This window comes from Acanthopagrus latus, chromosome 10 (genome assembly GCF_904848185.1).
Source record: "Acanthopagrus latus isolate v.2019 chromosome 10, fAcaLat1.1, whole genome shotgun sequence".
Classification (NCBI taxonomy): Eukaryota; Metazoa; Chordata; class Actinopteri; order Spariformes; family Sparidae; genus Acanthopagrus; species Acanthopagrus latus.
In genome coordinates, this window is record NC_051048.1 from 13139054 (window position 1) to 13166708 (window position 27655).

The 27655-nt window shown below is 41.1% G+C and overlaps 1 protein-coding gene across 1 annotated transcript; it reads left to right on the plus strand.

The window, feature by feature from the left end:
- rab1ba (zRAB1B, member RAS oncogene family a) lies at positions 1 to 27124 on the plus strand. Its single transcript, XM_037112485.1, has 6 exons — positions 1 to 291; positions 7487 to 7559; positions 7721 to 7816; positions 19141 to 19236; positions 19892 to 20023; positions 21968 to 27124. Exons 1-6 carry the CDS (start codon positions 278 to 280, stop codon positions 22160 to 22162), a joined length of 606 nt encoding a protein of 201 aa, XP_036968380.1. The 5' UTR covers positions 1 to 277; the 3' UTR covers positions 22163 to 27124.
- The last annotated feature ends 531 nt before the right edge of the window (positions 27125 to 27655 follow it).

The window sequence follows — 27655 nt, forward strand, 5'->3', positions numbered from 1 at the left end:
GCGCAGCCATCTTGAGCCCGAAGCAAGCTACGGACGCAGAAAGGCAGAAAAAAAGGAATAAAATAGAGCAATCTGACCTAACGAAACCGGGATATGTCCGCAGGAACCAAGTATATATGAAAGGATAAAGGTCGAAGAGGCAGGAACGAGCAGGGGACAGTAACAGAGACGCTGAAACAGCCAAGTGCCTCGAGCACCCGGACCTTACTAGTCATCTCTTTTGACCGGAGAAGGAAGGAAGAGCCGAGTCGCCGACAGAAAAACACATCCAGAAACCATGAACCCCGAATAGTGAGTTTTAACGTACCATTGAATATGCTCCACTGTCAAAGGGTTACTGTTGTGTTTAGTCAGAGAACATGATTAGTAATGTGTCTTACGTCGTTTGTGGCGTAACACTATGTAATGCTAGGCTAACTGTTGTGTCGTTAATTTTATTGGCAAACCCTGTGAGCAGGGCGCGGACAGCTCCTCTAACGTGACAGCCTCTGACCGTCAGCTGACAGCCCGCTCGTGCCTCACCGTGTCGACTGTGGCACGCGACCTTTACACGGGACAAATAAGAGAGTAGCCCGGAGTGTAAAAGCCTCGGAGGACACAACGACCGAGGTCACTCCAGGAACCAGGAGAACAGCGTTAGCTTGATATTACCGTCACATGAAGTAGTGAAGTAACAGATGTGGGATTGCTGACCTGTAGCCTCGATTGACAGCCCAGCCTGTTGTTCATGGACAGGCAGGTTAAAGTTGTGCCGTCTTTAAAGACATGTCCATGCTGTGCGATCAGTGCAAAAGTCAGACGCCTCATGATTCAAAATGTGTCATACAACGTAACACATAATCTTTTATTTTTATAGAATGTAGACCTTAGGAGATGGCTTCCCTTGTTGAAAGCAAATTAACTATTTACATATCAATTGACAGTAGATTTACTGAACTCCTATTGAACCGTATAAATACGTGGTTGGCTCCCGGGCCCTGATTTTGAAAGCAGTTGTATCTACTATGCAGCCCAGTTTAGCAGTACACTGCCAAACTCGGCTCCTCTTCTGTGTGGAGTGTGTCGTTGCTAACGTTAGACGATACTTGAGGTAGCAGATGTGTGACGGCTGACCTGCAGCCTTGTAATCAGAGGACTCTCGCCTGTCACCGAATCCTTCGGTCGGTGCTGAAACGTCTCACCATCTCAGCGGCTGTTCCGGGGCTGTTGCAAGCCGTCTAGGTCCTCATGAACCCTGTCTAACTTGCTAAGCTAAGACATCCACACCCTTGGCAGACAGTCTATTTCCCTGTGTGTTTACACATACTGCCTAATCTTGTCTGTGGTTTAAATATGCCTGCTGCCAATGAGCATACACTGAAACATGCTTAATACACTTTATTGAGGTTGGTATCTTCAGACATTTGGTGCCATCAAAAGCATCCCTTCTGGGCGTAACCAGTGCTTTATTAATGGTAGACAGATCATTTTCTAATGCTTTATAGAAATAAGCATCTATTAAGATTACCTTCTGGTCACCAGGTTATAGACACAATCCATTTGACTTGTGGTCATCCTCCTGTATGACATCCTTTTGTCCTTTTAACTCACTCTTAAGTTTATCAGTGCTCTCAATGCATATATTATCAGCTTTTTAAGATTAGCTACTGCAGACTAGATAGGTTATTATGACAACCTTCGTTACATATCTTTATCATACATGTTTGGCGTTTTGTCATTTAAGGGATCATTATAAAAATGAAATATAAAACTCTTTTATTCCTCATCAACCCCAAAATTGAGTACTTTCCAGGCTCTATTAGGAAGTTGTATCATATTTCTTTAGATGCTCTACTAATGTGAGTACTGATGTGGATACCAACACATCTAACACTGCTCAATATTAGCAGTCACATTTTTGTCATTTAAGCCAGAGTTCTTAAAAGCATAATTGTTGAATCTTGTCTTAACGCTGTTATTAAGGGTTCTGCCTCAAAAAAACATGCTTTACAACCAATACAATTATGATGATGAAATTATCATGCAACATTGGTTCTGTAGCTTTTGGTGTTTCATACTAGAAACCAATGCACTCTGCACTCAACCAAAATTAGGGTTCCATACTCACCATGAATGATGAACACCATGATGAATCTTTGACACCCCACAACACTGTACTTCAGGTGTAGGGTATCAGAAAAGTCACCTTTTTTTAGGGATGTGTTGATCTGATATTCAGTATCGGTATTGGTCTGTTATTGGTCTAAATAATAGGAATGGATATGTTTAATCTGATCCATTTTATTAACCTAGACTCTACCACAAATGCTTTAAGTATGCGTGACATGCCATAAAGAGAGCTGCATGTGTCACATGACTAGCTGGAACAAGCTTGAGTGAGACTCTGTGTCAGCTGTGTGGAATTACTTTAAAGGGATAATTCAAGTTTTTTGAAATGGGGTCATATAAAGTACATATCTATAGGTGGTCTGTTCCCTACCGTAATCACCAATCAGCACTTTATAGAACATCTGCAGAATACCATGGGAAGGAGTGCATTACATTTTTACAGGTGACTAGTGCAGAGAAGAAAAGCGCACAACAAACACCAATGCCATTTTTCCCCTAGCACGTTTGGGTATGTTGAGTCAAACTGAGCCACATCGATTTGCTTTTCCATCACTAGTTTTACTGCGACGGGTTGATGGACCTGCTCCAGGGTAGGGCCAAGCCAGGGCCCGGGGCATGGTGATTTCCCAGCTGCTGCTAACCCGTAACAAGCACCCCTCTCCCTCGCAAATCAGTACTCAACTCATGTCTGTGCAGGAAACTTGAGTTAAATGTTTTTGTAAAAGTCAGTGTGTGCAGCTCTCAGGATGAGATAAACCTAAGACATTCCATTAGAAGCTACAAAAACACTGTTTGTACTTTCAAACATCTGATGTGGTTACTGTTTCATGTAGGGAGCACAAAGACATATATGGGAGCACAAAAAATACATATTTATCTATTTATCTAACACTTCACACTTAAATGGGCAGCACAAACAAAGTGATGTACAGTGTATGATTTAATTTTATTCATTTCAGGCAGCACAAACACATTTCTTAAATTTACAGTGATTTTAATTTTTTCATTTGATTTTGTATCCAATATGTACTAAACACAAAGGATGTTGGATGTCAAAGTGCATATTAATATTCATATAAAAGAGAGGAAGCACTAAAATACAATATAAAGAGGCGTGTCTTATTTGGCACACTTAGGAACACGATTTGATGCTGGTTTAGAGTCACTGGGTCACATGACATGAAACTATTAGGAAAAAAATCATAATTTCTGTACATTATTCATACAAAATAGAGGAAGCAATCAAATACAATAGAAAGAGGTGTGTCTTATTCATCCAGTTTACTAATGTAATTTGCTGCTGGTTTGGAGTCATTGGGTTACATGACATGGAAGATATTGAAAAAAACTGCAATTATTTTGTATTGATATATTTATGCCAAGTAATTTAATGACTTAGACTTTTTTATTGTCATTCGAATTACACTTTACAGTGCAATGGGAATGAAATTTTGTTTCAAGGGCTCAGAATAGTGCAGGATAAAAAAAAACCAAAACAACAGCATGTAAATTTCGGATGTTGGAAAGTAGGATGGAGGGAAGCGGGATTTGCCTCCAGCCCAGCTGCCTCCGTCCTCGGTAACAATGCCTCGGCTTCTTGTCGGCGAAGGTCCCTAAATCAGTTTACAGCGATTCAGTGCGAGGCTCTGGGAGGTGAGCTAACCGTCTTCCTGCTGCTAGGACTGGGCAAACCTCAGTAATGTCGCGGCTGGGACCCGAGTGAATATCCGCCAAATATCCGAACTGTTTCATATTAGTCAGTTTAATATAAAGCAGTTGATTTCAGATGGTATTTGGATCACTTGTTGCAATGAATGATAACTGACCAGTTGAACCTGATGGTTCTCAGCACCAGCCTACACCAACACCATTTCTAGCCATGTAGAAATTTAAAATGGGCTGATTGCAACAGTGCTGTTGCTTTCAGTGTTTGTGAGATATTGTCAGTTGATCAAGTGTCGGGCTGGGATACACGACAGGTCTCAGTTTTCTATGACACAAGAATAGCAGTGGCATTGGGCAATTCTCTACAGCAGTGTGCTGTGTGTCAGATTCATGTGATGATGTTTTCGACTCAGTGACTGGGTGGGGGATGTTCTTTCATTTTGGGAGAACATGTGGGTATCAAACTTTAGACTGATCACATATTGTTTAGGCCTCAGCACAAGAGGTCAGTTATAGGCACTAAAATTTAAAAGTTTCAGATCTTATCCAGCTGTAATTCCTTAGCCAGACTAACCTGCTTGTAGCACCCTATAATGTAATAATTTCCTGAAAATGTAATAACGCCTCAAAATGGAATAAAATTTGCACTTAACTCAATCGAAAATGTAATAAAACCCAATAATGTAATAACTTCAACAATAATGTAATACCTTATTACATTATTAGGAATTTAATACGTTTTTTTTCAAAACTGATTATGTAATACTTTACAGATAATGTAATATATATGTTCATTTTCAGTCCAGAGTTCTACATTTTGTGTTTTGAGAATCTAAGAATGTTATATCTTGCTTATATCTATGCTTTAGTTTTTTTTTACCTGTCCAGCTACAGTTTACAATACAATTTCAAGCCAAATTTATATTCATTTAAATAACCATACCATAATTCTAAGGCCAGGTAGTTTTCCAATATCATGTACCAAATGGGATAGTAACCCAGATCTACTGGGTGAGAGTTCTTCACTCAACCCACATGGCCACCCACAAGTAGAAATGAGGTCCTGGAACAACATTAGTTACAGTTTCTAGGAACAACACCAACACAGCGTTATCAGATACACCTTTTTTGTGCAATGATGTTGAAAAGTTTAAATGATAAACACTCTAGTTGTCTTGCTGTACAAGCTATTAATGTTTCTCCAATGACTATTTTTAGCTGGCGTGTTAGCTATTTAGCTATGCAGGTGTTATGAATGCTTATGTATACTCTCTTCAAATGAAGTGTTACCAAAAGTTGTTTTGTTGGTTTGCAGTTGTTTTCATGAGGTAGTAATTTGTTGGAGATCTGTGGAGTGGAGAGATACGTTTAGGGAAGAGTTACCTGGGGTCTCCAGTGCTGCTCAGAAGCTTGTATATGAGCTGGAATTCTGGTCTCCCAAGGAGGTAAGACCATCACCCAGTCAGTAGGACCAGGATGTAGTTGCATGTCCCTGAGTATTTGCACATATGCATATGGCTGTATGGTACTCAATGTCTGCAATTTAACCCAATAGTCATTCTGTTGTTTCAAATCCAGTGTATATAACATTCTTAGATTCTCAAAACACAAAATGTAGAACTCTGGACTGAAATTGAATATATATCTATTACATTATCTGTCAATCATTACATTCGAAAAAAACATCGATTACATTGATTACATCAATTTTCGAAAAAAAAAGACGACCTGAAAATGTAATAAATTCCCAATAATGTTATAAGGTATTACATTATCGGTAAACATGTTATTACAAAAATGTTATTACAAAAATCAGTCAGGATATTTTATGACATTATTGGTGAAGTCATTACATTATTGGTTTTTATAACATTTTCGATGGAGTTAAGTGCAAATTTGATCACATTTCCAGTTATTACATTTTCAGGAAATTATTACATTTTAGGGTGCTACACTGTTGGAAGGCTCTGGGGCAAAAATGCACTGATAGGCTCTATTATCCCTACCACCCAGTTTCTCAATGCTTGAATACTACTTGGCCCTAGAATTACGGTCTGGTAATTAAAATGAATACAAATTTGCCTTGAAACTTTATTGTAAACTGTAGCTGGACAGGAAAAAAACTAAAGCAATCCATACTCAACGTCTCCTCACCTAGGGTTTGTCATCAATTGAATGGATATATTTGCGATTGACTTAGTCCATCACTGGTAGTTTTCTCTTTTTTAGGCAGTTATTTTGCAGTGGTTTTTGTCATTTTATGTTGACAGTTTTAAGGTCTGTAAGAACATGCGCTGTTCAGCAACATGTTTGTTCAGCAAGTTCACCTCAGCCTGCTGCTGTGGATATTACTAGCATTTTTGACCAGCTGTGTGTGTGTGTGTGTGTGTGTGTGTGTGTGTGTGTGTGTGTGTGTCAACGAATTTATGTTGTTGATTACATCGATGCGTCATCCCAGCCCAACTGATGACATGTTGTATGTCATCATCACCCTAAAAAACATGAAAAAATTAAAATTCCTTCAACAAAATTATCACTGTAAATTAAGGATGTCACAATCTCGAACTTCAAATAAAAAAATGGAATTATCGATGCTGCCATGCCCCCATGTCATTCGGTCGGCTTGCCAAGTGGAAAAAAACACACGTGTTCAAGTGCTGCGAGTCAACCTCCTCTAACTTAGCTACTAGCTAAGACGGTAGCTATTAGCTACAGACAGCCAAACTATAGTATGGTGTTAGACCATTCCTGTTCAGCACAGGGGAGAGGATTTCCTCCAGGGCCGCAGTTTGTGTTTACCTTCGGGGTGAACCCCCTTTCACGTGTTCTCGCCAAAAAGCAACCTAGGCTTTATTTGTGAACGTATATGAGTCAAACCTTCGTGTAAAAGCATAATTACGACAAAAGAGGCACTTTTAAAATACTAAGAAGGCTCGATACAACATGAAACTTTGCTGGTAGTATCACCAGGGTCTCTACACATGAACAAGAGAATTGAGAACATTGTTTGTATACACAGAGTTCACTGCCGTCATAGCAGACAAAAAATGTTGATCTCCGAGTGCGACATAACAGGAAGGTCCACCATTACTCTCCTTCTTGTTAGGTCGCACTCGGGGATCGACACTTTTTGTCTTCCATGACGGCGGCGCGCTGAAGATACAGCTGCTAACTTGAGTTGTTCAAAAACCTTCTTTTTAGTAAACGTAAAGTCATGCATTCTTTTATTATTTCTGCATCTGAGAATGGCTTCTTGTGCTTACCCAGAATCCACACTTCTCTAAGTGAGCGCTCTGTTGCTTTTTGTTGTTGTGTCATAAGTGTGACAAGAATCCTGCTTGCAACTTAATATGATGATTTCAGTGCATTTATTTTTGATGTTCTTACTTCTGAATTATGATGAAAAGTCTCATATTTCGAGGCATCAAACATTGATATCATTGCCGGATTTGTTGGAAAAGATAAACAAAACTCACCTCTCCAGCTGCAGGCTTGTTGTGGGGAAGCCCTGTGAGTCGATTACCGAGTGCAGTAGCTCAGTGATGATCATTACTGCGGGACTCTACTGCACTCAGATGCCAACATTCAGACATTCCTATTATTACTGGTATTTATAAATCTCAGCCCAGCCTGATCTATGAGAAGGGTGTGTGTCACACAGTAATCACACTACAGAGCAGCACCTTTTCTGACCAGGACTATGTTCTTTCAGTGACTACTTGTTCAAGCTCCTGCTCATTGGAGACTCTGGAGTAGGAAAGTCCTGTCTTCTGCTACGCTTTGCTGTAAGTAATTCTGTCTCACCATTCAAAATATGTTTTTCTATAACTGTTTCTGCTGTCTCCTAATGTTTCTGTTCCAATGGCAACCTCTTGTCTCTCCTCCCTATGCTGCTGGCCTGATCCTGTCCTTTTCTCCCTTTCTTAATCTGCCTCCCTCTCTGCAGGATGACACCTACACTGAGAGTTACATCAGCACCATCGGGGTGGACTTTAAGATCCGCACCATCGAGTTGGATGGCAAGACCATCAAACTGCAGATTGTGAGTCCATACACTGAACACTCTCATGTGTACATATGTGTACATAAGATCATTTTGCTCAGAATTCTGACATTCAAGTCAGAAATCTGAGCTAAATTATCAGATTTCTGACTTAAACCAGAATTCTGAGAAAGAAGTGTGTATTTCATTCAGTTGTTGCCTGTTTTAACAGGCTGTGCCACTTCAAACGCACTTATTATTATTATTATTATTATTATTATTATTATTATTATTATTATTATGTTAAATAAGTCTAATGTGTAATTAATATTAGTAGTGGTATATTTAGTATTGTCACAGTTCACTTTCTATAAAAACAAATAAAAAGCATAATAAACAATAACCAGTCAAAATCAAAAAATGACATGAGCACATAATGGACAGATGTTATAAAATACAATGCAGTTCAATCTGTCTAACATGGGCTGCTTATGAGACATCAGAAGTATATCTCAGAATCCTGGGAAATGTAGGTATGATACAAACAATATCCATTATGACCCTCCACAGCTGTTAGCTGTCTAAGAAAGATTTGCAGCATCTCCCTCCATGGAAATCATCTCGAGGAAAGTTTGCAGCCACATTTCCTCCTTTAGTTGATCTGTGTCCCTCTAGTTTGTTGCTATCAGTCTTTTATTTATCATGCATCCAGTTGTTGTGATTTGTTTGGTGTGTTTATATTTTTGTATATATATTTTATGTATTTTTCATATATAATATATTATGTGTGTGTGTGTTTGTATGTTAAGTTGTATTAAGTAAGTAAGTGTAAGTATGTTCAAGTTTTTTCAGAATTTTCCCAAGTGCTTTTTTAACAGAGCATGGAAATTTCAACATATCATTTCTGAACATGCCAGTTTTCTTTAGAAAGTATAAATTATTTCTATTTGCATCGAATAACTTTAGAATTATTTAAATTATTTATTTGAAAAATAAAAAATTACCAGGGTCAATATTATTAGCCCCCTTAAGAACTGACCTTTTTACTGAGCCATAGCACAAAGCACTGTTGTGCAGTGATGTGCTTTGACTTTGTAACACTCAAGGCCTGTAAAATCAAGTTAAAATTAAGAGTTATCTCCCAATTGACACACAGTATAAATACTTCAGTAAGGGTTTTGGGTGGCACTTGAGAAAGCATCATGCCAAAACCAAAAGAAATCAGTGTAGACTTGAGAAAGAGAATTGTTGATGCTCACAAAGCAGGAGAAGGATATACAAAGTTATCACAGCGTTTCCAAGTGTCAAGAACTGGAGTGAGGAGCATCATCAAGAAATTGAAAGAGAGCCACACTGAACAGACTGGAAGAGGTAGGAAGCGAAAATTTTCAAAGACCCTGGAAAGAAAACTAGTGAGAGATGTTTCTAAAGACCCCAGAACAACTGCCTAGACACTAGTGAATGCCGAGTTGGGAATTGTAGTCTCAAAGAAGACAATCACTAGAGCTCTGCACAGGAATGGACTACAACGTTGCAGACAAGAAAAACTCAACTTCTGCAGAAGAGGCACCTTAAAGCCAGACTGAAATATGCAAAGGACAACCTGGAGAAAGATTATGCATACTGGAAGCATGTCCTTTGGTCAGATGAGACGAAACTAGAGCTCTTTGGCCATAGAGACATTGCTTATGTTTGGAGAAAGAAGGGTGAGGCTTATAACCCAAAGAACACTATCCCCACTGTGAAACATGGTGGTGGGAGTATTATGCTTTAGGGATGCTTCAGTGCATCTGGAACTGGAAGTCTTGTCAAGGTGGAAGGAACCATGAAGAAAGAAGGATACGTGAAGATTTTTAAAGAAAACCTCAAGCAGTGAGCAGCAAAACTGGGTCTGGGTCGTCGCTTTGTCTTCCAACATGACAACGACCCAAAACACACGTCACTCCTGGTGAAGAACTACCTCCAGAAGACCAAAGTTAATATTATTGACTGGCCTGCACAAAGCCCTGACTTGAATCCCATAGAAAATCTGTGGGGTGAACTAAAGACCAAGGTCCATGCCAGAAGGCCATCAAATCTGGAGGAACTGGAGAGATTTGCCAAAGAAGAATGGGCTGGGATTCCTCAGGAGACATGTCAGAGACTTGTTGAAAACTACAACAAACGACTGCAGGCTGTTATCAAGCAAAAATGAATGAATAAATAAATAAATAAATACTTGATTCACATGAACACATCTCCAAACTGCAGTGTGTGGTTTTCCACAGAACACAACGCCTGATTAAAACACCAAACCTGCTGGAAAGAGTCCAGATCTCCTGCTGCTTTGTAATTGTTAAAATCAATGAGGAGTCTGGACTTCATCATATGTATACACACAGTGACAGATTCAACAATAAAACCATCCAATAACACCTTCCTCCTTCAGCTAAAATACACCGCCATCTTGGCCTGCCCTAAAACAAAGTTTAAAAGCTGGCATTTGTTCTTGCATGTGTATTTAAAACCCAGAATAAAAAGCTGCTTTGGTCACAGTAGGGACACTTGTCCTCTACTGGCGGGTTTATAGTGGACACAAAGGAGTTCACTGCCATGACCCCATGGAGGACTCTCCAGTGAATGTCTGCATGTCTTTTTGAGAGTGGAGGCTTGTAGAAGGACCTCCACTCAGGTCTGGCTGCAGGAGCCAGCTGCAGATATCTCCTTCATGAAGTGTCAGGTTTCTTGTCCAGTTTTGATCTGTTTATTGCTTTCACCAATATTCTGTAAAATGTTTTTCCTGTGGTACCATCCAGTGGTGCAAGGTGTGTATATTCCATTAAAATCCCAGAGCAGAGTCTTTAAAATCCGGTGCCAGGGAAATGGCAGGAAAATCGTCGTCATCGGTCACTGTTTGATTAAAAGAGGAGTTTAAAAGCAGGTGGTCGTGTCCTGTGAGTCTCTGTTTCCAGTGTTCTAAGAGTTTTTGTGTGACCCTCACTGACATCAGTCCCAGCCGGGCAGCGAGTCCAGAGGGGTCCTCCATCCAGGGCCCCGTCAGTGCCACCACCTGCCCCAGAGTAACAACCCCCGCAGTCTGCAATCTTGTGGCGAGACTCTGACCTCCCCAGCTGGGAAGGTCCAGACGGGTCCCCCACAGGACCGGCTCTTGGAGGATCCAGTACAGGGAATTCGCTTGCTCCCTCCTCTCTTTCCTCAGCAGGTTCCACACTCTAAAAACACTTAAAAAGCAGGCAAAGGAGATGTGCTAATGTTCGGAATGTTCATTAAAAACTAATTAAAATCATGACCCAGGCCTTTAAAAACCTACAGAATGCAGCGGGACAGGGGTCTCCACAGAGTGTCCTTTGGTCCGGTCAACAGTCTTTGAATAAACTGGAGGCGAAAAGCTGCGCCCCTGCTGGCCAGATGGACCAGGCCTTGCCCCCCCTCTTGTCCCAAATAAAATCAACTAAAACCAACTGAATTTTAGATAGGAGAGAAACAGGAGGATTGACACAGGCCAGCCGGTGCCACAAGGAGGATGAGACCAGGTTATTGGATATTAAGGTTCGGCCTCTATATGACATTTTCAGGAGTAGCCACCTCAACTTCTCCAGCCGACCCAACCTGTTCCAGGACATTGTCCCAATTTTTATTTGTGTTGGTCTCATCCCCCAGGAAGACTCAAAGGTACTGTATTTGAATCCTCCTTTTTTCCACTGTAGGCCACCAGGCAGCCTGAGCCGACCCCCTAGCACTCCTCCTGCCATCAGAGCCTCGCTTTTCCCCCAGTTCACTCTAGCAGATGAAATAAAACTAAAGGCTTTCACAGTGTCAGTTGAAATGTCAATATCTTGTTGTGAATTAAGTTAAACAATGAGATCATCCGCGTACACAGACCGTTTAAAAGACATGGGACACTGGGGGAAACGCACACCTGTAAGTTTAGCTCTTAGTTTGTGGAGCAGAGGCTCGATGGCTACCAAATATAACATCCCAGAGAGAGAGCAGCCCTGCCTTACCCCTCTCTGGATCTCAAATAGTGCGCTCAGCCCGCCGTTAATTTTCAGAAAGCTTGCAAGGTCACTATAGAGAACTCGGACCATAGCTATGAAACCAGGGTTGAACCCAAAAGCAGCTAGAGTCTGCCACAGGTACTGGTGTTCAACCCGGTCAAAAGCCTTTTATTGGTCTGTTGAAATCAGACCAGTCTCTATACCCAATGAACTGGAGAGCTCCAAAACGTCTCGAATTAAAGTGACGTTGTCACTGATGAGCCTGCTGGGCACACAGTAGGTCTGGTCAGGGTGGATGATGGGCGCCATCACCTCTCTCAGTCTAAGGGCCAGAGCTTTGGACAGGATCTTATAATCTGTGCACAGCAATGAGACCGGCCTCCAGTTTTTAAGTTCTTGCAGGTCTCCCTTTTTAGGCAGCAGGGTTATTGTGACCCTCCTTCAGCTCAGAGACAGTTTGCCGGTCTTCGGGCTTTCTTTTATTACCTATAGCAGATCTGGTCCTATTGTGGACCAGAAATACTTATAAAAAATCAGCAGGAAGGCCGTCCATGCCTGGAGCTCTGCCGCTCTGCAGGCTCATGGTGGCATGGTGGCAGTGTGGAGCTCCTGCAGCGTCACCTCTGCTGCCAGTTTGCTGTTGGCAGCCTCGCTGACCTGAGGGAGACCGCTTAGGAGGCTGCTGTGCACATCTGGATTATGTGTCCACTCACTCTTAAACAAGTTTATGTAAAACTTGGCAGCATACTTCCTGATCTCAGATGAGTCTGAGACTTGGGAGCCGCTACCCGTTCGTAAAGAATGAATGGTCTTCCTTTGTCCATTTTTCCGCTCCAGCCCAAAGAAGAATCGAGATGGGGCGTCCATCTGTGTGATGTTCAAGAACCTAGACCTGACCAGAGCCCCCTGTGCTGAGATGCCCTGCAGGTTGGCTATAGTCGACTTTTTTGACTTGAGGGACTCTAAAAGCCCTCAATTTGCTGTAGAGTCTGCTAAAGTCTGCAGCTCCACTACCTGCGTCTCCAGGTCTTTCATGGACCGGGTTAATTCTGTAGTGACACCTTAAGTGAACTGCTGGCAGAGCTGTTTTATCTTTGTCTTACCAAAGTCCCACCGCTGTTGTATGTTAGTGAAGGCAGGCCTGCTCTCCCTGTGGGATTCCCCAAAAAACTTAAAAGCAGTTCTAAAAGCCATCTAAAAGGGCCGTGTTAAAATGCCAATAGGCGTTCTTTAAACTGATGTTTTTGATAAAAACATGACAGGAGACTAAAAAGTGATCACTAAAACCCACAGGCTGAATACAACACCTCTTAAAAATATTAAAGTGGTGTTTAAAACAATAAAAGTGGTCCAGTCTGGCCAGAGATAAAACCCCCTCCCTACAGTGGCTCCAGGTGTACTGTCTGTGCTGACTGTTAAAAACCCTCCACTCATCACTCAGCTCTTGGTTCTCCATCAGCTGTCTGAGTGTGTGAGATGAAGGAGGGTGTGGCTCAGGATGGTTCCTGTCTAGGGTTGATTTTTCTGTGCAGCTAAAATCGCCCCCTAAAAACATAAAACCATCATCCTCACAGTTCTTATCACAGTCACTTAAAATGTTTAAAAAAGCTACCCTGTCCGCTGCGTTAGTGGGAGTGTAGACATTTAAAAACACAAGTTTCACATTTTCAAATACAGCTTTAACCTTCAATAAAACACCTGGAATCATCAACAGTAAAAGAGTAAAAGAAACAGTAAAAGAAAAAGGTAAATAGCTCTGAACAAATAAAATCCCCACTCCTCCACTCAGACTGTAATTGAGACTTAAAACCACCTCCCCTTTAAAAGCCCTTTTCCAGTCACTTTCATTGTCTGTAGTGTTGTGAGTTTCCTGAACAAACATAACATCAATTCTGTTAGTCTCCATCAGTTTAAAAAGAGACCTGGCCCCATTCAGGTTTAAGGCAATATTAAAATCACACAGATAAAAAATGAACAACAGTAAGAAGAGCAGTCATTAAAAGGTAAAAACATCTAGCAGTCATCTTCATCATTGATGATTTGAGCTCTTACCTTCAGTATTAGCTTTTTTAGTCTGTATATTTCTTGCTCTGTTAAAACCTCCTCCCCGTAGCCCTTCCTGGTGAGCGGCCTGGCTGAACTAATAACTAATTGTAGGTCGGGAAAAACCTCTCTTACATTAGGCAGCCTGGCTCCTTTAGTTTGCTCCAGGAAGGCTTTGATTTTCTCTGGGGAGTAGTCACACGGAGAGTCTGGCTGAGCCAGGAGAAAACACAAGCTAGTCTGTGCCATAAAGAAGAGGACATCAGGTTGTTGATTATTAGTCTGCGCCCTCTATATGACATGCTTGGAAGTAGCCACCTCCATTTTTTAAGCTTGCCCTCTATGTTTTCTAAAGTGTTCTCCCAGTTTTTCTCTAACATGGATACCTCCACCAAAAACACCTCCAAATACTTCAGCCCCTCTTTCTTCCACGTCAGCCCCCCCTGGTAGAGTCAAGGTGTTTTAAAGTATTTTTTCCAATGAGCACAGCTTCACTCTTTTCCAGTTAATGGTTGTAGATTACATTTTTTAAAAAGACTTATCTTTTCTTCTAAAATGTGAATATCGCTCTGTTTATTGAGAATAAACACCACATCATCTGTGTACGCTGATAGCTTAAATGCTGACGCGCACCCTGGAAAACAAACACCAGAGAGCTCTCTCCTAAATTTGTTCAGCAGAGGTTCAATGGCAAGGGAATATAACATCCCGGAAAGAGAGCATCCCTGCCGTACCCCCCTCTGGACCACAAAAGGTGCGGCCAAGCCACCATTAACTTTAAGTGTACTTGCTATGTCACAGTACAGTACCTGGATCTTAGCAATAAAACTTGGGCTGAACCCAAAAGCTTTCAGTGTTTGCCACAGATACTGATGTTCAACCCGGTCAAATGCCTTTTCCTGATCTATGGAAATAAGACCAGCATCTACACCCAACGAGCCAGAGACATCCGAAATATGTCGAATAAATGTGATCTTATCACTTATTAACCTGCCGGGCACACAGTATGTCTGGTCAATATGAATGACCTTGCTTATCACCTCTCTTAGTCTGGAAGCTAGAGCTTTAGAGATGATTTTATAATCTCCACACAGCAGGGAGACCAGCCTCCAGTTCTTAAAGTCTGTGTAAAGCAAATTTATAGATTTCCTTCAAAACACATTAAAAAGGTCATGAATGTATTTCTTTTAAACATGTAAAAAGCATTCAACCATTTAGAATTTAATTTTGGAGCTAGGCTCACAAACTGTGTTTCTGGATTTCTGTGTTCAGGATTTAATGGGCGGGTCAGAAAATCATGCAAATCATGGCCGCGTTACCTAACGTGGCCATGAATTTGCATAAACCCGGCCCTGCTGCGGAAGCTGTATAAATACACTCAGCGCATTAGCTTCAGTGGTTTTTCTGCTGGCCCTCCAGTCTTGGACAGCATCTCTTAGAATAGTTTGCAGCTAGCTAACCAGTCAACTACACAGTCACGTCTCCTCCACATCCCTGATGCATTACTCCTGAGTGCAGAGTAATGACACTGTTAGCTTATTTAAGTTTCCTAAAGATGACAACATAAGGAAATGGTGGATCGATTTTGTTAAAAGGAGCTACTGTGGAGAGTTAAAAATCACCACCAACACCCGTCAACATCCTCGAGCCGGGTCGGGCCGGCACTTGATCAAGCGTGTGTGTGTGTGTGTGTGTGTGTGTGTGTGTGTGTGTGTGTGTGTGTGTAATAACTCTAAATAATGACGGTACTTCCAGCTACAAAACGCGCATCTCTCTCCTCTCTCCATGTTGTTTGTGCCGCTGCGTGGTTTTACACGTGAGTGTTCTCGTGCAGAAAACGTGACTTCTCGCGCACGTGACGTCACTCCCCGAGATTCAAGAAGAAAAGCTAAAATAAATATTTTTACTGAGGAAAATGACAAAAATAATAGTAACGCACAGTGATTAGAATAAGTAATTTTAATCTGATTAGTGGTTTGGAAATATTACTGCGTTAGATTACTCCTCACTGACAAAAGTGGTCAGATTAGAGTAACGCGTTACCGGCATCACTGATTGTGTAGTGTAAGTACAACGTGGAGCTTGAGAATGTCCATTATAACAGCCCAGGTATTAAAAAAATGTCGGGTTTAAATCAGGCTCATAATTACAGTTCATGTGTGGGGCAGGCCGGCTCAGACACAATGTGCACGGGCTGGGCTGGGCTTGGGTCGGACCTTTATTTTTTTGGGCCAGATCTAAGCTCCAAGTGTAAGTGTATGTGTATGTATGTTATAAATATTGTACATTTTGGCAATTAAATGCTTTTTGCTGAAGGTGCAAATCCTGACAGTGATTTTACACCGTGTCATGCCCATGTAATGTTAGCAAATGTTATTGCATTTAATCATGACATGATTTGGCCTCATTCCCTGAGCGAGTCCCTGTTATTGCGGATCCGTCTTCAGAGCGTAATGAGTGGATGATCTTTTTCTGGCCGTTCTTTCATTCCAAACCAAAAAAATACTGTGATGGAGCATGCATCTGTGATGCGTTCATGAAACGAGATCGGACCAGAGCCCCCCCGAGTTGTGATGCCCAACAGGTTGGCTAGAGCAGCCTTTTTAGATTTAAGGGCTTCAGTGTGTCCTTGATTTTTGGTAGAATCTACCAGAGTCTGTAGTTCTACTACTTGTATCTCTAGGTCTTGAAGAGACCTGGTGATATACTTGGTGACATTGCGAGTATACTGCTGACAAAACTGTTAAGACGTTTACCAAAATCCCACCACCTCTGTACTGAAGAAAAGCCAGACTTACTCTTTTGATGTGAACACCTTAAAAAATCAAAGCTTCTCTAAAAGATTTGTCATTTAAAATATTAGTGTTAAAATGCCAGTAAGTGCTGTGGAGCTTAATGTTCTGAATGTGGAAAGTGCACTGCACAAGAGAGTGATCGGATATGCCGACAGGAAATATCTGACAATTTTTAAAAATATTAAAATGATGCTTAAAACAATAAAAGTGATCAAGTCTTGCCAGTGAAATCAGATTGTCTCTGCAGTGACTCCTGGTGTACTGCCTGTCCGTCCTGTTAAAACATGTCCACACATCCTTTAGCTCACATGTCTCAATGAACTGTTTGAGTCTGATGGAAGAAGAAGGATGAGGCTCCAAGTGATTTCTGTCTAGTTTAGCATTTTCAGTGCAGTTAAAATCACCACTTTGACCTTTAAAATATGACCACTCCTAATTTTTTCCACCTCAAAAGAAAATGGAGTAAAACTGTTGGAAAAGAGCACAGCCACTCCACCACTTTTGCCACTCTTTCCTTGAGTCATGTTCATTCTCACTGTTGCTGTGAGTTTCTTGAACAAAAGTCACATCTAGGTGCTTTAATTCCATCAGCTTGAGGGGAGAATCTCTTTTCATATCACTTCTTGCTCCATTGATATTTGAAGAGGCTCTTTTTAATTCACTCATTGAAAAGAAAAAAAAACACCAATAATACAGAGACACTTACAAATAGTATGTGGAGAGGCTTCCTCCATTCATTCATCATCGATCAGCTGAGCTTTGACCTTTGTCACTATTTTTTGAGACGATAAATCTCTTGGTCACTGAAAGCGCCCTCCTCCTTCCTCAGCTCTGCCACAGACCTGACAAAACCTTTAAGTTCAGGGAAGAACTGCTCTGTTTTAACGGCCCTCTGTCCTTTGGTCTGTGACAGAAACCTTTTAATTTTTTCCAGGGGATAAAAAGTCATCTCACCCTCTTGTGAAGGCATCCGCTCACACTTATCATCTGACACTTCCTCCAGTGGTTTCTTGTTTTTAGCACTACCCTGCTCTTTGTCAGTACTGTTTTTCGTTTTATGAGATTTCTTTCGTGGCGCTTTCTCTTCACACATTTTTCCAGCCATCAGTTCATTCTCGACACTCTGACTGCACCTTCCTCTCTGTGCATCACCCGTTTCCTCTGCCTGCTTCTCGTCCTCAGAGTTGTCTCTGATCTGGATGGTTCTGTTATCACTGACTTAACTTTCACTTTCATCTTGTTGCATTGTCACTACCTGCTCACTGTCCTGAATGTCTGCCTTTGACTCCTGCTCTCTCTCTGCAGACTGTTCAATACTGAGCTCATCAGGCTCCACCTCATGTCGCGGTGCTTCAGGCACGACCGACCCACCGGCCCATTCAGATAGTTGATCGGCCCGCCGGCTCAGCCGTCCATGCCGACCTGGGCCGCTCTTTAGCCTGAGGGCAGGATTTAGACAGAGGGCGGTAAATTAGGGATCTGTTTTAGTCCGCCAAAATGCAGCCTCCTTTGCTATCTAAATCCGAGACCTCAGTGTGCCGGCAATTGTTGGAGAGGGGCGGAGGTGTCGATGATGTGCACTGTTGTGTGACCAACAGCCGGGGAGTTTTAGAACCAGGAAACTAGCTGATCACAGCAGTCTGTCTATGACTTCATCTGTGCATGTCAACTGGAGCTGGAAAGCCGCTGAGATCCGGGAGAGGCTAGTGTCTCCTCGGTCTCTGTAGCTGTTCGGTTGTTTCCACTTGTTGTAGCGGCAAGGTACGAACGGTGGCTACTTTCAAATTAAAAGCCCCCCGCTAAGAACCCAGCTCTAAACTCCAGTGGAGTGCAATGTAAAGCGCTTATTTTGAAGACAAATTCGTTCACTGCCCAACTTCGTGAATTTCAAAAGACTCTCCAAATGAAGCTATGCGAGATGGAGATGGCTTTGCGAGGGCAGATTGGCACATCCATTAATGCCAAGCTCACTGAGCTTAGAAGAGCAAAGAGAGAAACATATTTTGTTGTTTTTCTATTCATTTTTTGATTTTTAATGTGTTATTTATTTATATAAATATATAGGTACATATATGTACCTATATGTATATGTACATATAGATACGTATATGTACCTATAGGTACCTATATGTGTATAATATATGAAACCGGCCAATTTTATGTATGTGGCATATATTTGTTTAGTTGTAACTCTCTTAAATCAATATTTTAGCACACATTGATCCTAAAGAAGGCCAGAGGACTTTTATTGTCAGCAGAAACAATCTGAGTTAAAAAATAACACGAGTATAATCTGAATTTAGGTATGAATGTTGTTGCCTTGAAATCAAATACACTTTAGTTATATGTTTTCATTGTACTTCTTAATTTCTACCTATTGCGCTATTCTGCATTGGTTCCATTAACTTGTGAATTCCACACAAACAATACATACGATTTTTAAGAGTTTTAAGGAGAGAATTGTTATGATGGTATTTCAGTGTTTTGATTTCTAATCTTTTATCCTTTGCTGTTTTTTTTTTTTTTTTAATCTCCGTCTACATCTCAGTGGGACACTGCAGGTCAAGAAAGGTTTCGGACCATCACTTCCAGCTACTACCGTGGAGCCCACGGCATCATAGTTGTTTATGACGTGACAGATCAGGTAGGTCAGCAGTCTAGGCTGATTTGTAGGACTGAGTAGGAAAGAAGTCTGATGCTTATGATGGCATTGTTTTGTTACTTTGTTCTGTATCAATTCAGTACTCAAAATGTAACAAAGGTCATTACCAAATGCTGTTTGAGTTTGATCTTGTGAATGTGCAGTTAATATTGTACAGCTTTTCGTGGAAACATAAGCATTCATAGTGATCAGTTGATAAATTGCATTTCTGTTCATATGATACATTGAAATGCCTGAACAGACAATCAGATCAGAACAGTTTCTCAGGTCCCAGGATGATATATAGAGCTTATCATTCTATGTATTTGAATGTGATTCTGGTGTTTAGAGTGGTGCATTAAGGCACAATAATGAATTTAGAGAATTGGTTATCTCATATTACCTTGTTATCAGTCTGAATTATGTTGATACAGTCTCATTAAGTATTGAACATTTGATGTCTTCAAAAGGTTTTATCAGAATGTGCAGATGTTTGTCATAATCTTATGTTTCCTCCAACTGTATTTCAGGATTTCAGAGGAATTTTTCTCTTGTTGGAATCCTGCTCTCAGTGCCCAGTGACAGGGTTGTCAGAAAACCTGTAAACCAACTTATATCAGGTGTTTGTCATGCTGATATCCTCTTTGTCATTGTGCAGGAGTCGTACAACAATGTTAAGCAGTGGCTCCAGGAAATCGACCGCTACGCCAGCGAAAATGTGAACAAGCTTCTGGTGGGCAACAAGTGTGACCTGACCACGAAGAAAGTAGTGGACTACACAACAGCCAAGGTATGGCTGCTTCCTGGAACATCATGGGGTATTCATTAGGGATGAAACCGATATTGTTAACCGATAATTACCTGCGTGTATGTTGCATTTTTACTGCTGTCTAGATGTTTAAAGGTCCCATATCATAAAAAAACACGTTTTATCTGGACTCTACATAGTAAGCTGGTCCTCCCTGAGCCTGCCAACCTCCAGAATGAGAAAAACAAGCAATTCCTGCATGGTCTCTGCAGCCCACCCACTGGTAACACGGCGCTCCTACAGGCTGTTCAGAATCTGCTCCTTTCGTTACATAACTAAAGGAATCATTATCATAGGCCAACTTCCTCTGCGCGGTGATAGGAAATATCCGAGAGGGGGGAGTTCATCCCTGAGGTGAAGTTCGGTGTGTCCAGCAGTGAGACAGCAGTGTTTCACAATGTTGTCGCTCAAAGCTAGACATGCAAATAGCTCTGTTGTTGGTTGTAAAATCAACATAAGTGCCTATATTTTGTCCCAGCTACAGAACAACAGAAGAGACGGCGGTTGCTTTTTATATTTTAAGCTTGTGTGTGTGTGCTAATCGCTTCACATCAGACTGCTTCAATAACGAGGGTCAGTACAAAGCTGGCTTTGACTCGACACTGACCCTCGTAAAAGGATCAGTCCCAACCATACTGGACCCAGCATAGTTATAGTTGCCTATGAGTATGGTGAAATCAGCTGGAAATTGGCTTAGAATAAATTAGTTAGCTCTGCTTCGGTCCGCTATGCAATGGAGTTTGAAGCGAGTTTAACATCAATGATATTACGATAGAGCTTGGTTGTCAAAGTAAATAGTCTGGAAACGTACAGCCTGGAGACAAAGACGATGCTAACAGTGCCCAAGAATTTGGAGACTGTGTTGGAGACAAACACAGCTTTCGCTAGCTGTTAGCCAGCTTCATGTTGGTAAATGTAACAATACATATGAACAAACTAACATTATACAGACACACTAACCATTCTGAAACGTCCTGCTGCAGCCGCAGAGTCTGTACTTTTTCAGGAGCCTCTCCTTCTGGGTCCCATTCTGGGCCAAACTGGTATGATTGAACGAAAAAATCTCCGCGAGTCATAGCGATACATATATACATCCACCGTAAACATTAGCGCATGCTACTGCTAGTGCAAGGGGCATCCTCTCCCTGAGAGTGATGTAACAGGCAGGGCTCTCCAAGTAGGCATTGACAGACAGAGCTCATTAGCATTTGAAGGTGCAGGCACAGAACCAGACTGCTCTTGATAGAGCTCTGTAGAGCGACTTTTAGACAGCTGAAATTCAGGACCACAGATGGGTTTGGGGCAATGCATATCGAGGGACCTTTAATTTTTTGAGCTTACTGTAATTACTTTATATGCTGTTAACTGGTTTAATCTACAGCAGTGCTGCCTGTTCTATAAGATCATCCTATGTTTGTAGTGTGGCTGTCCTGTGACAACTGCAGATCTCATAGTCATGGTGTCAGGAAAAAAAACCTGTTTTCAGCTTTGGGAATTTTTGCAGCTAATCCAACAGGAATTTTCCAGCACCTAAAGGAGCACTTCATCCTTCCGTTTATCACAAACATTCTTATTCAAAATCATAATGTTTAAAGATTCATGGTTTTCACTGGAAAGATGCATTGCAGTCTAAAACTAGTAACTAAAGCTGTCAGTGGGGTAAAAAGTACAACATTTACCTTTGAAATTTGGTGGTGTGTAAGTATTAAGTTGCATTATATAGAAATATGCAGTAAAGTACAAGGACCTTGAATTTGTAGTTGAGTAAATGTACTTAGTTACATTGCACCACTGGGAAGCAGACAGAAGATGTAGTATGTTAATAACTGCATGTTGTATCAAGGGCAGACAACATACCGACAACAAACTGATACTGACTTGAGATTTAAATTCTTAAACCAGTGTTTCCTCCTTCTTTTCTTGCAGGAATTTGCTGACTCTTTGGCCATCCCCTTCCTGGAAACGAGTGCTAAGAATGCCACCAATGTAGAGCAGGCTTTCATGACCATGGCTGCTGAGATCAAGAAGCGCATGGGCCCTGGGGCCACAGCTGGTGGTGACAAGCCTAACTTAAAAATTGAGAGCACCCCTGTCAGGCAGTCTGGAGGTGGCTGCTGTTAAAGGACCCCTCACTCTCGCTGTCCCAACCATCACGTCCACCATCTTCCCCTTCTGTGTTCCCTCTCATCATCTCTGTCACTTGCACACCCCACCAGTCCTCCATAACACCCGGTAACCCGCACCCAACTCACTGACTCCCCCTCTGTTTGCCTGCCTGGTGATCCAGCTATGGTTGGCCAAGCAGAGGAGTAAACTGTTAGAGTGTTAAGAACTCTGCAAGGGTTAATTCAGGCTTGTACACCCACCAAACAGCGGAAAGTGGGAAAGCAACTAGTCTGTGAGGGGGGGGACAGAATTGGCCACCATGGCTACTGTTACTTTTAGCCAAGAGGACAGATACGGGGAAGATTGGTGTTGGAGGTAGTGGAAGATAAGGTTATGATCAGTGCAGTGAGCTTATCTACACACACACACACACACACACACACACACACACACACACACACACACACACACACACCTGCGTCACACACTGTAAATACTACATACACTGTTGGAAATGTTACTAAACAGCAGCAGCCTGCTAATAGATTTTCATCACAGCAATTTATTGACGAAGATCCAGGGAAAGCCCCTTCACTGAGCCTCCTCTTCCTCCATCTGTCCTCTTCCTCAGCAAGCAAAGGGGATTTCTCCTTACTGTATGTCATTCACATGAATTGGAGCCCAAACAGTTAGCTTATGTAAAAACAGTAGTGATGTAAGCTGTAAGCTAGCCAGAAATCGATGCACCGGGTGTGTTTGTGTTCAGGTCAGCCTCTGACTGATCTCAGAACTCAGCAGGAACTCCAGTGTTTAGTCTCTCTCCTTGCTGCTGTTTCTGTATGTTTTGCAGTAGATTCATAAAGCCACAGGGCAACCTGAATATTTTGCTCAAGTTGAAACATTTTCTACTGGCGCGGATGTGTCTTTGCTCAGTTTGTGCCACCCCTGATGAATTTGCATATATTTACGCCGACTAAAGTCTTTCTGTTAATTTTGTATGCAATGACACAACTGTTGAAGTTCACCTTGCGTTCTTGCTGAACACACCTTTGTGGTCTCTAAATGCTTCAAACAAACTAGGAGGTACTGTATACAGAGTATAGATGCATTTGCTTGAAGAAAGAAAACAACATATCTTGTTTTTATGACCCCTTACATCTAGCCAATTGCTGCATAAAGTATGAATCATTATCTTTAATAAATTTTAAAAAATGTTCAGGTGCAGCTCCTCAGTTCTACCATAAGCATTCTGAAGCCTCTCATGACTGCTGACATCAGAAAGAGGCAAGGCAAAATTAATTTTGCATTCTCTGAAACTGGTTAGTGTAATGACTGCTTGTGGGACTGGATGGCAAGTCACTGGAACCGGTTAGCTCACATCTAACCAGTTACTGTTAGCAAGCCAGCTAGCTTCGCCACTAGTTAACACCGTTTTCTCAAGAGATGACAACCACTGTAGCATGTACTTTTGGATGGTACAGTATAGCTAATATCATACGATATGATACACTTTGGACTTTCCCTCTCTTTTTCTCTCATAAGGCAGAGCTCCAAAGATTAGATGTGATTGGTTGATGTCAAAAATCACTCCAAACTTAAATTTAGGAATATTTTTATGCAGGTTCATCAGGTTTAATTTCCAACAGTTCGATCAAAATTTGTTGATTTTGGCTCATAATGTTACTGTCATAAATGCAGATTTGACTGGGCCTCTTGTCTTAAACAATAATGAGATCACATACAGACAATTTGTAATTAGTTCTGACAGAAGCATTAACAGAGAGATTCTTAAACCAAACTCCTGGCTCAATACTTGAGATAGAAGAGGAGCAGCAAGCTCAGTTGCTTATACATGTAGACATCATAGCTGCGAAGGAGGAAGTGGAGGTACAACTGCAATATATGCTGTTAGTGTTTCTTCAAAAGATGAATTTCATATGTAAAGGAATCGATGTGACAAAATGCTGTAACATTTAGCACCATGACTTCCTCTAATGACACTAAACATTATAATCCAAGGGCAGATAACACTGCACACAGATGATGAGGCATGACGGAATGAGGGGGAGTGACTCTGACGGAACAAATTTGAAATATTCTGCAATGATCTTGCAATTACTGTTTTATTGTTGTGCTTTTATTTTTTTTATTTTCTCATTGATGATTGAGACAGAGATGACTTGTGCAGTTAACTTAAACTCATGTTCAGTACGTGACAGGTGGGTTTTAGAATGTCATGTTCTGTTCATGCTTGTTTGCAGATGAAGCTGAGGTCGAGATTTGGTCTCGGTGTGTCTGTTGGCTGTGGGGATGGGGTCTAGCAAAAGCTGCTGTTCCTTCCCTCAGATCAGCCTGCTTCTCAAACATAGTCTTTTTTGGACACATGATTCTCACATGTATTTCTTTCCTGTCCCTGTGCATTTCTGGCTCCTTATGAGATGCCTTAGTGCTCCATTTTGTGACACGTGTGTCATCCTTCTATTAACAGTTCAGTTTTTTACAGTATTTACTAAAGTGTCAGTATACAGATATATCTGCATTATTCAGGACAGGTCCATAATCCTGTGGACATGGACACTGATGATTGAGCTCCAAACCTTTGAAAATTCTAGACTGTGATACCATAAGTTTTGTACAGATACCATGTAAGAAACCATAACACTTGCAAAATCATTAGCACATGAAAAGTTTTCATCTGTCCTTGTGCTGGCCTTTTTATGGAATGTTCAGCTGCATTTGTTTTGCTGTCAGTCATCAAAGAACATCGTTAAAGACAGAAAAGGGTTACTATCTTTGTTCAACATGTACCACCAAAGAATAGCACTTCAGTCAGGTAACAACAACTGAGCCCACTCCATCTGCTCATAAAGACTGTGACTAGTGTGTTAACGCTCTGGTAAAGGCTAGTAAATGCCCCTTAAGTTTAAGATATATTTGTCAGCTGATAACGGTTGGTGTTGTTACTGTATCTGATATCACCTTGTTGGTGTTGTTCCTCAAACATTATAATCAGTAATGCTCCAGGATAGGGATGTTGCAGTACATAGATAGTGATGATCATAATTATATTTAAACAGTAAATATTTTATATATTACCCTGGTGCCAACTGCCATAAAACAGAAAAGAGAAGAAGAAAGCACAGAAACTAGCAAGCTGATAGCAGCATGTGTGACCATGGTGGAGGAGACGACAGGCTGTGCCGATATAGTGAACTCTTTTGGCTACAATAATGGTGTTGTGAAAATCTGATGTTGCGACATCCCTGCCCCAGCTTCAACTTGCTAAACAGTGATGAAGTCTGGGGTAATTCTTGTGGTTGACTAGTTTGAGTATAGGACTTAGGAGACCAGGATTTGTTTTACGCCATGTGTTATTGTACTGTTTATTTGTACACAATTTTCACTTCATATTTTCTGCCTTTATAGTTCAGTTGCTGTTTGGTTATGTTTAGGGAACTAAAATACTTTGCAATCCAGGAGAGAAAGGACAGGAAAAAAAACTTAAGACGGTATACACATGTGATTGGTCTCCTCAGTGATGGTCCTAGACCAATATTAATTATGATATTCCAGAAACAACACAAACACACAGCAGTATCAGACTGTGCATGTAGTAACAGTGAAATCAGGGGTAAATATGAAGCTCTGGCCTTTTGATTCTCAACGCTGTGTTAGGTCCCAGTTGTATTTCCAGGGTAATTTGAAAATGTAAGAAAAAGAGCATCCCCCTGCCTTAAAGAGAGAACCCTCCACTGTTGTGCAAATCAGTGAGAACTCATCAATCTGAGCTGCATCTTTTTACCCTATTTCACAAAGAATTGGAAAAATTGGTGATGTTGCTGTATAAGTCTAGTCCCACTTTAAAGGTTTAACTTGCTGTACTAGGGAATTAATAGGCCTTTTAAGATGTCACTCTTATTTTTCTTGGTAATTTTTGATGTTGTTGTGATTGCTTATGTTGTGTTTGGGGACATCTAGAGGTTAAGGGACTGACTGGTCTAGGTTTGCTGACCGGATATGAACTCCCAACTCTCCCCTCCAGCCAACTATTTCACTGCAGCTTAATGAATTCCTCAAGATCCTCCCTGGCCGACCTCTCCACTCAGCTAAAAGAATCTCACCCAGCCTTTGGTCACACCCCTGGCTGTGTCTGCATGAAAAACTGTCAGCATTTCAGGTACAACAATGCCTTAGGCTCTGGTGAGGCATCATAAAGAACATGCAGCTGCAAAAGTGCAATTTCAGCTCTTGGAAAGTGAATATAGATGAGTCCACATTATGTTGAGAACAATAGCCCACATCACTGAAAGCTTCAACCCTGGAGTGATCAGAGGGGCAGGGTCATGTGTAACATTCCTGAGCCTTTTGGACATATGTTGGCATCCCGGCATCACGCCAGTCTCACTTGAGTAGATGCAGAATAAGCAATCATCGGAAACTAAACTCAGAAATGACACACAAACACATATACTGGATGTTTTGCGGTTTGATGACTGATTTCCTTTTTATAATCTTTCTTTCAAAAAGTCTTGATAATCTACTGATTTAATGTGTTCATTGAATACTATACTGTGTTGTCTAGTCCATGGAAGTATGAGAGGACACTGGGTTGGGTGGGGACTGTGATGTTGGGCTAAACAGATGCAGGGTGGGGCTTTTTGCTTATGAATGTTATTCTGGTGAAACAACACTTGACTTTTCTTCTTCAGTTCACTTTTTTTTATTCATTTGGGTTAAAGGGGGTATTTTCCATGTCATTTGCACACATGTTCATTGCTGTTCAATGGCTTAATAAAGGCACTCACTAGGTGTTGTTTGTTAATAAAAAGCACCGGGCAGGAGTTTGCCTGTCAGTCACCTTTTTTCTGTTTGGCTTGTTCACTTTGGTGCTGTTTCCCTGCTGAGTTTGATCATGTTTTTTTTCTGTACATACTATAAATATATATATAATAAAATGATGAAAAAGATCAACATCAACACGTTGTTGGTATCATTACTTAACAGTACCCATATAATGGGTTCTTGAATGTTGAGAAATGATTGTCAATGATTGTCAGGTGAGCCTCGATGCTTCGGTTCAGTTCTAATTTGTGAGTCTCAACACATCAGAAAGATACACTAAAAAGAGATTGTAAATTGATTTGAAGAGATACTATTTACACTGCTTTTTTGAGCCATTCTCATCTAGCTGCTAAGATAAGAGCATTAACACACACACACTGTCTGAAGTGGTTTCAGAAGCTCAACTGCACATTGAGGGTGTAAATAATGTCTTTTTAACTACACACAGAATATCTGTGCTTCCGGAGACTTGGATTACACAGAACGAGCTGTATGTAGCCATTTTATGGGCATTTGAAGTCATTTTTGGGTGAATTGTATCCTTAATTGACTGGATTATTTTAAGAATATACTTAAAACAGTGAAAACAGTTAAATAAAACACTTTTTTTTTATGTTTCTAATGACTCATACTCAAAAAAAAAAGAACTGTTTTCACAGAATGACA

Excerpts from the sequence above, each read along its gene's own strand:
- rab1ba (XM_037112485.1), top strand. Across the intron at positions 7,560-7,720 it reads GTCTTCTGCTACGCTTTGCT|GATGACACCTACACTGAGAG; the intron begins GTAAGTAATTCT and ends CCCTCTCTGCAG. Across the intron at positions 19,237-19,891 it reads TTTATGACGTGACAGATCAG|GAGTCGTACAACAATGTTAA; the intron begins GTAGGTCAGCAG and ends GTCATTGTGCAG.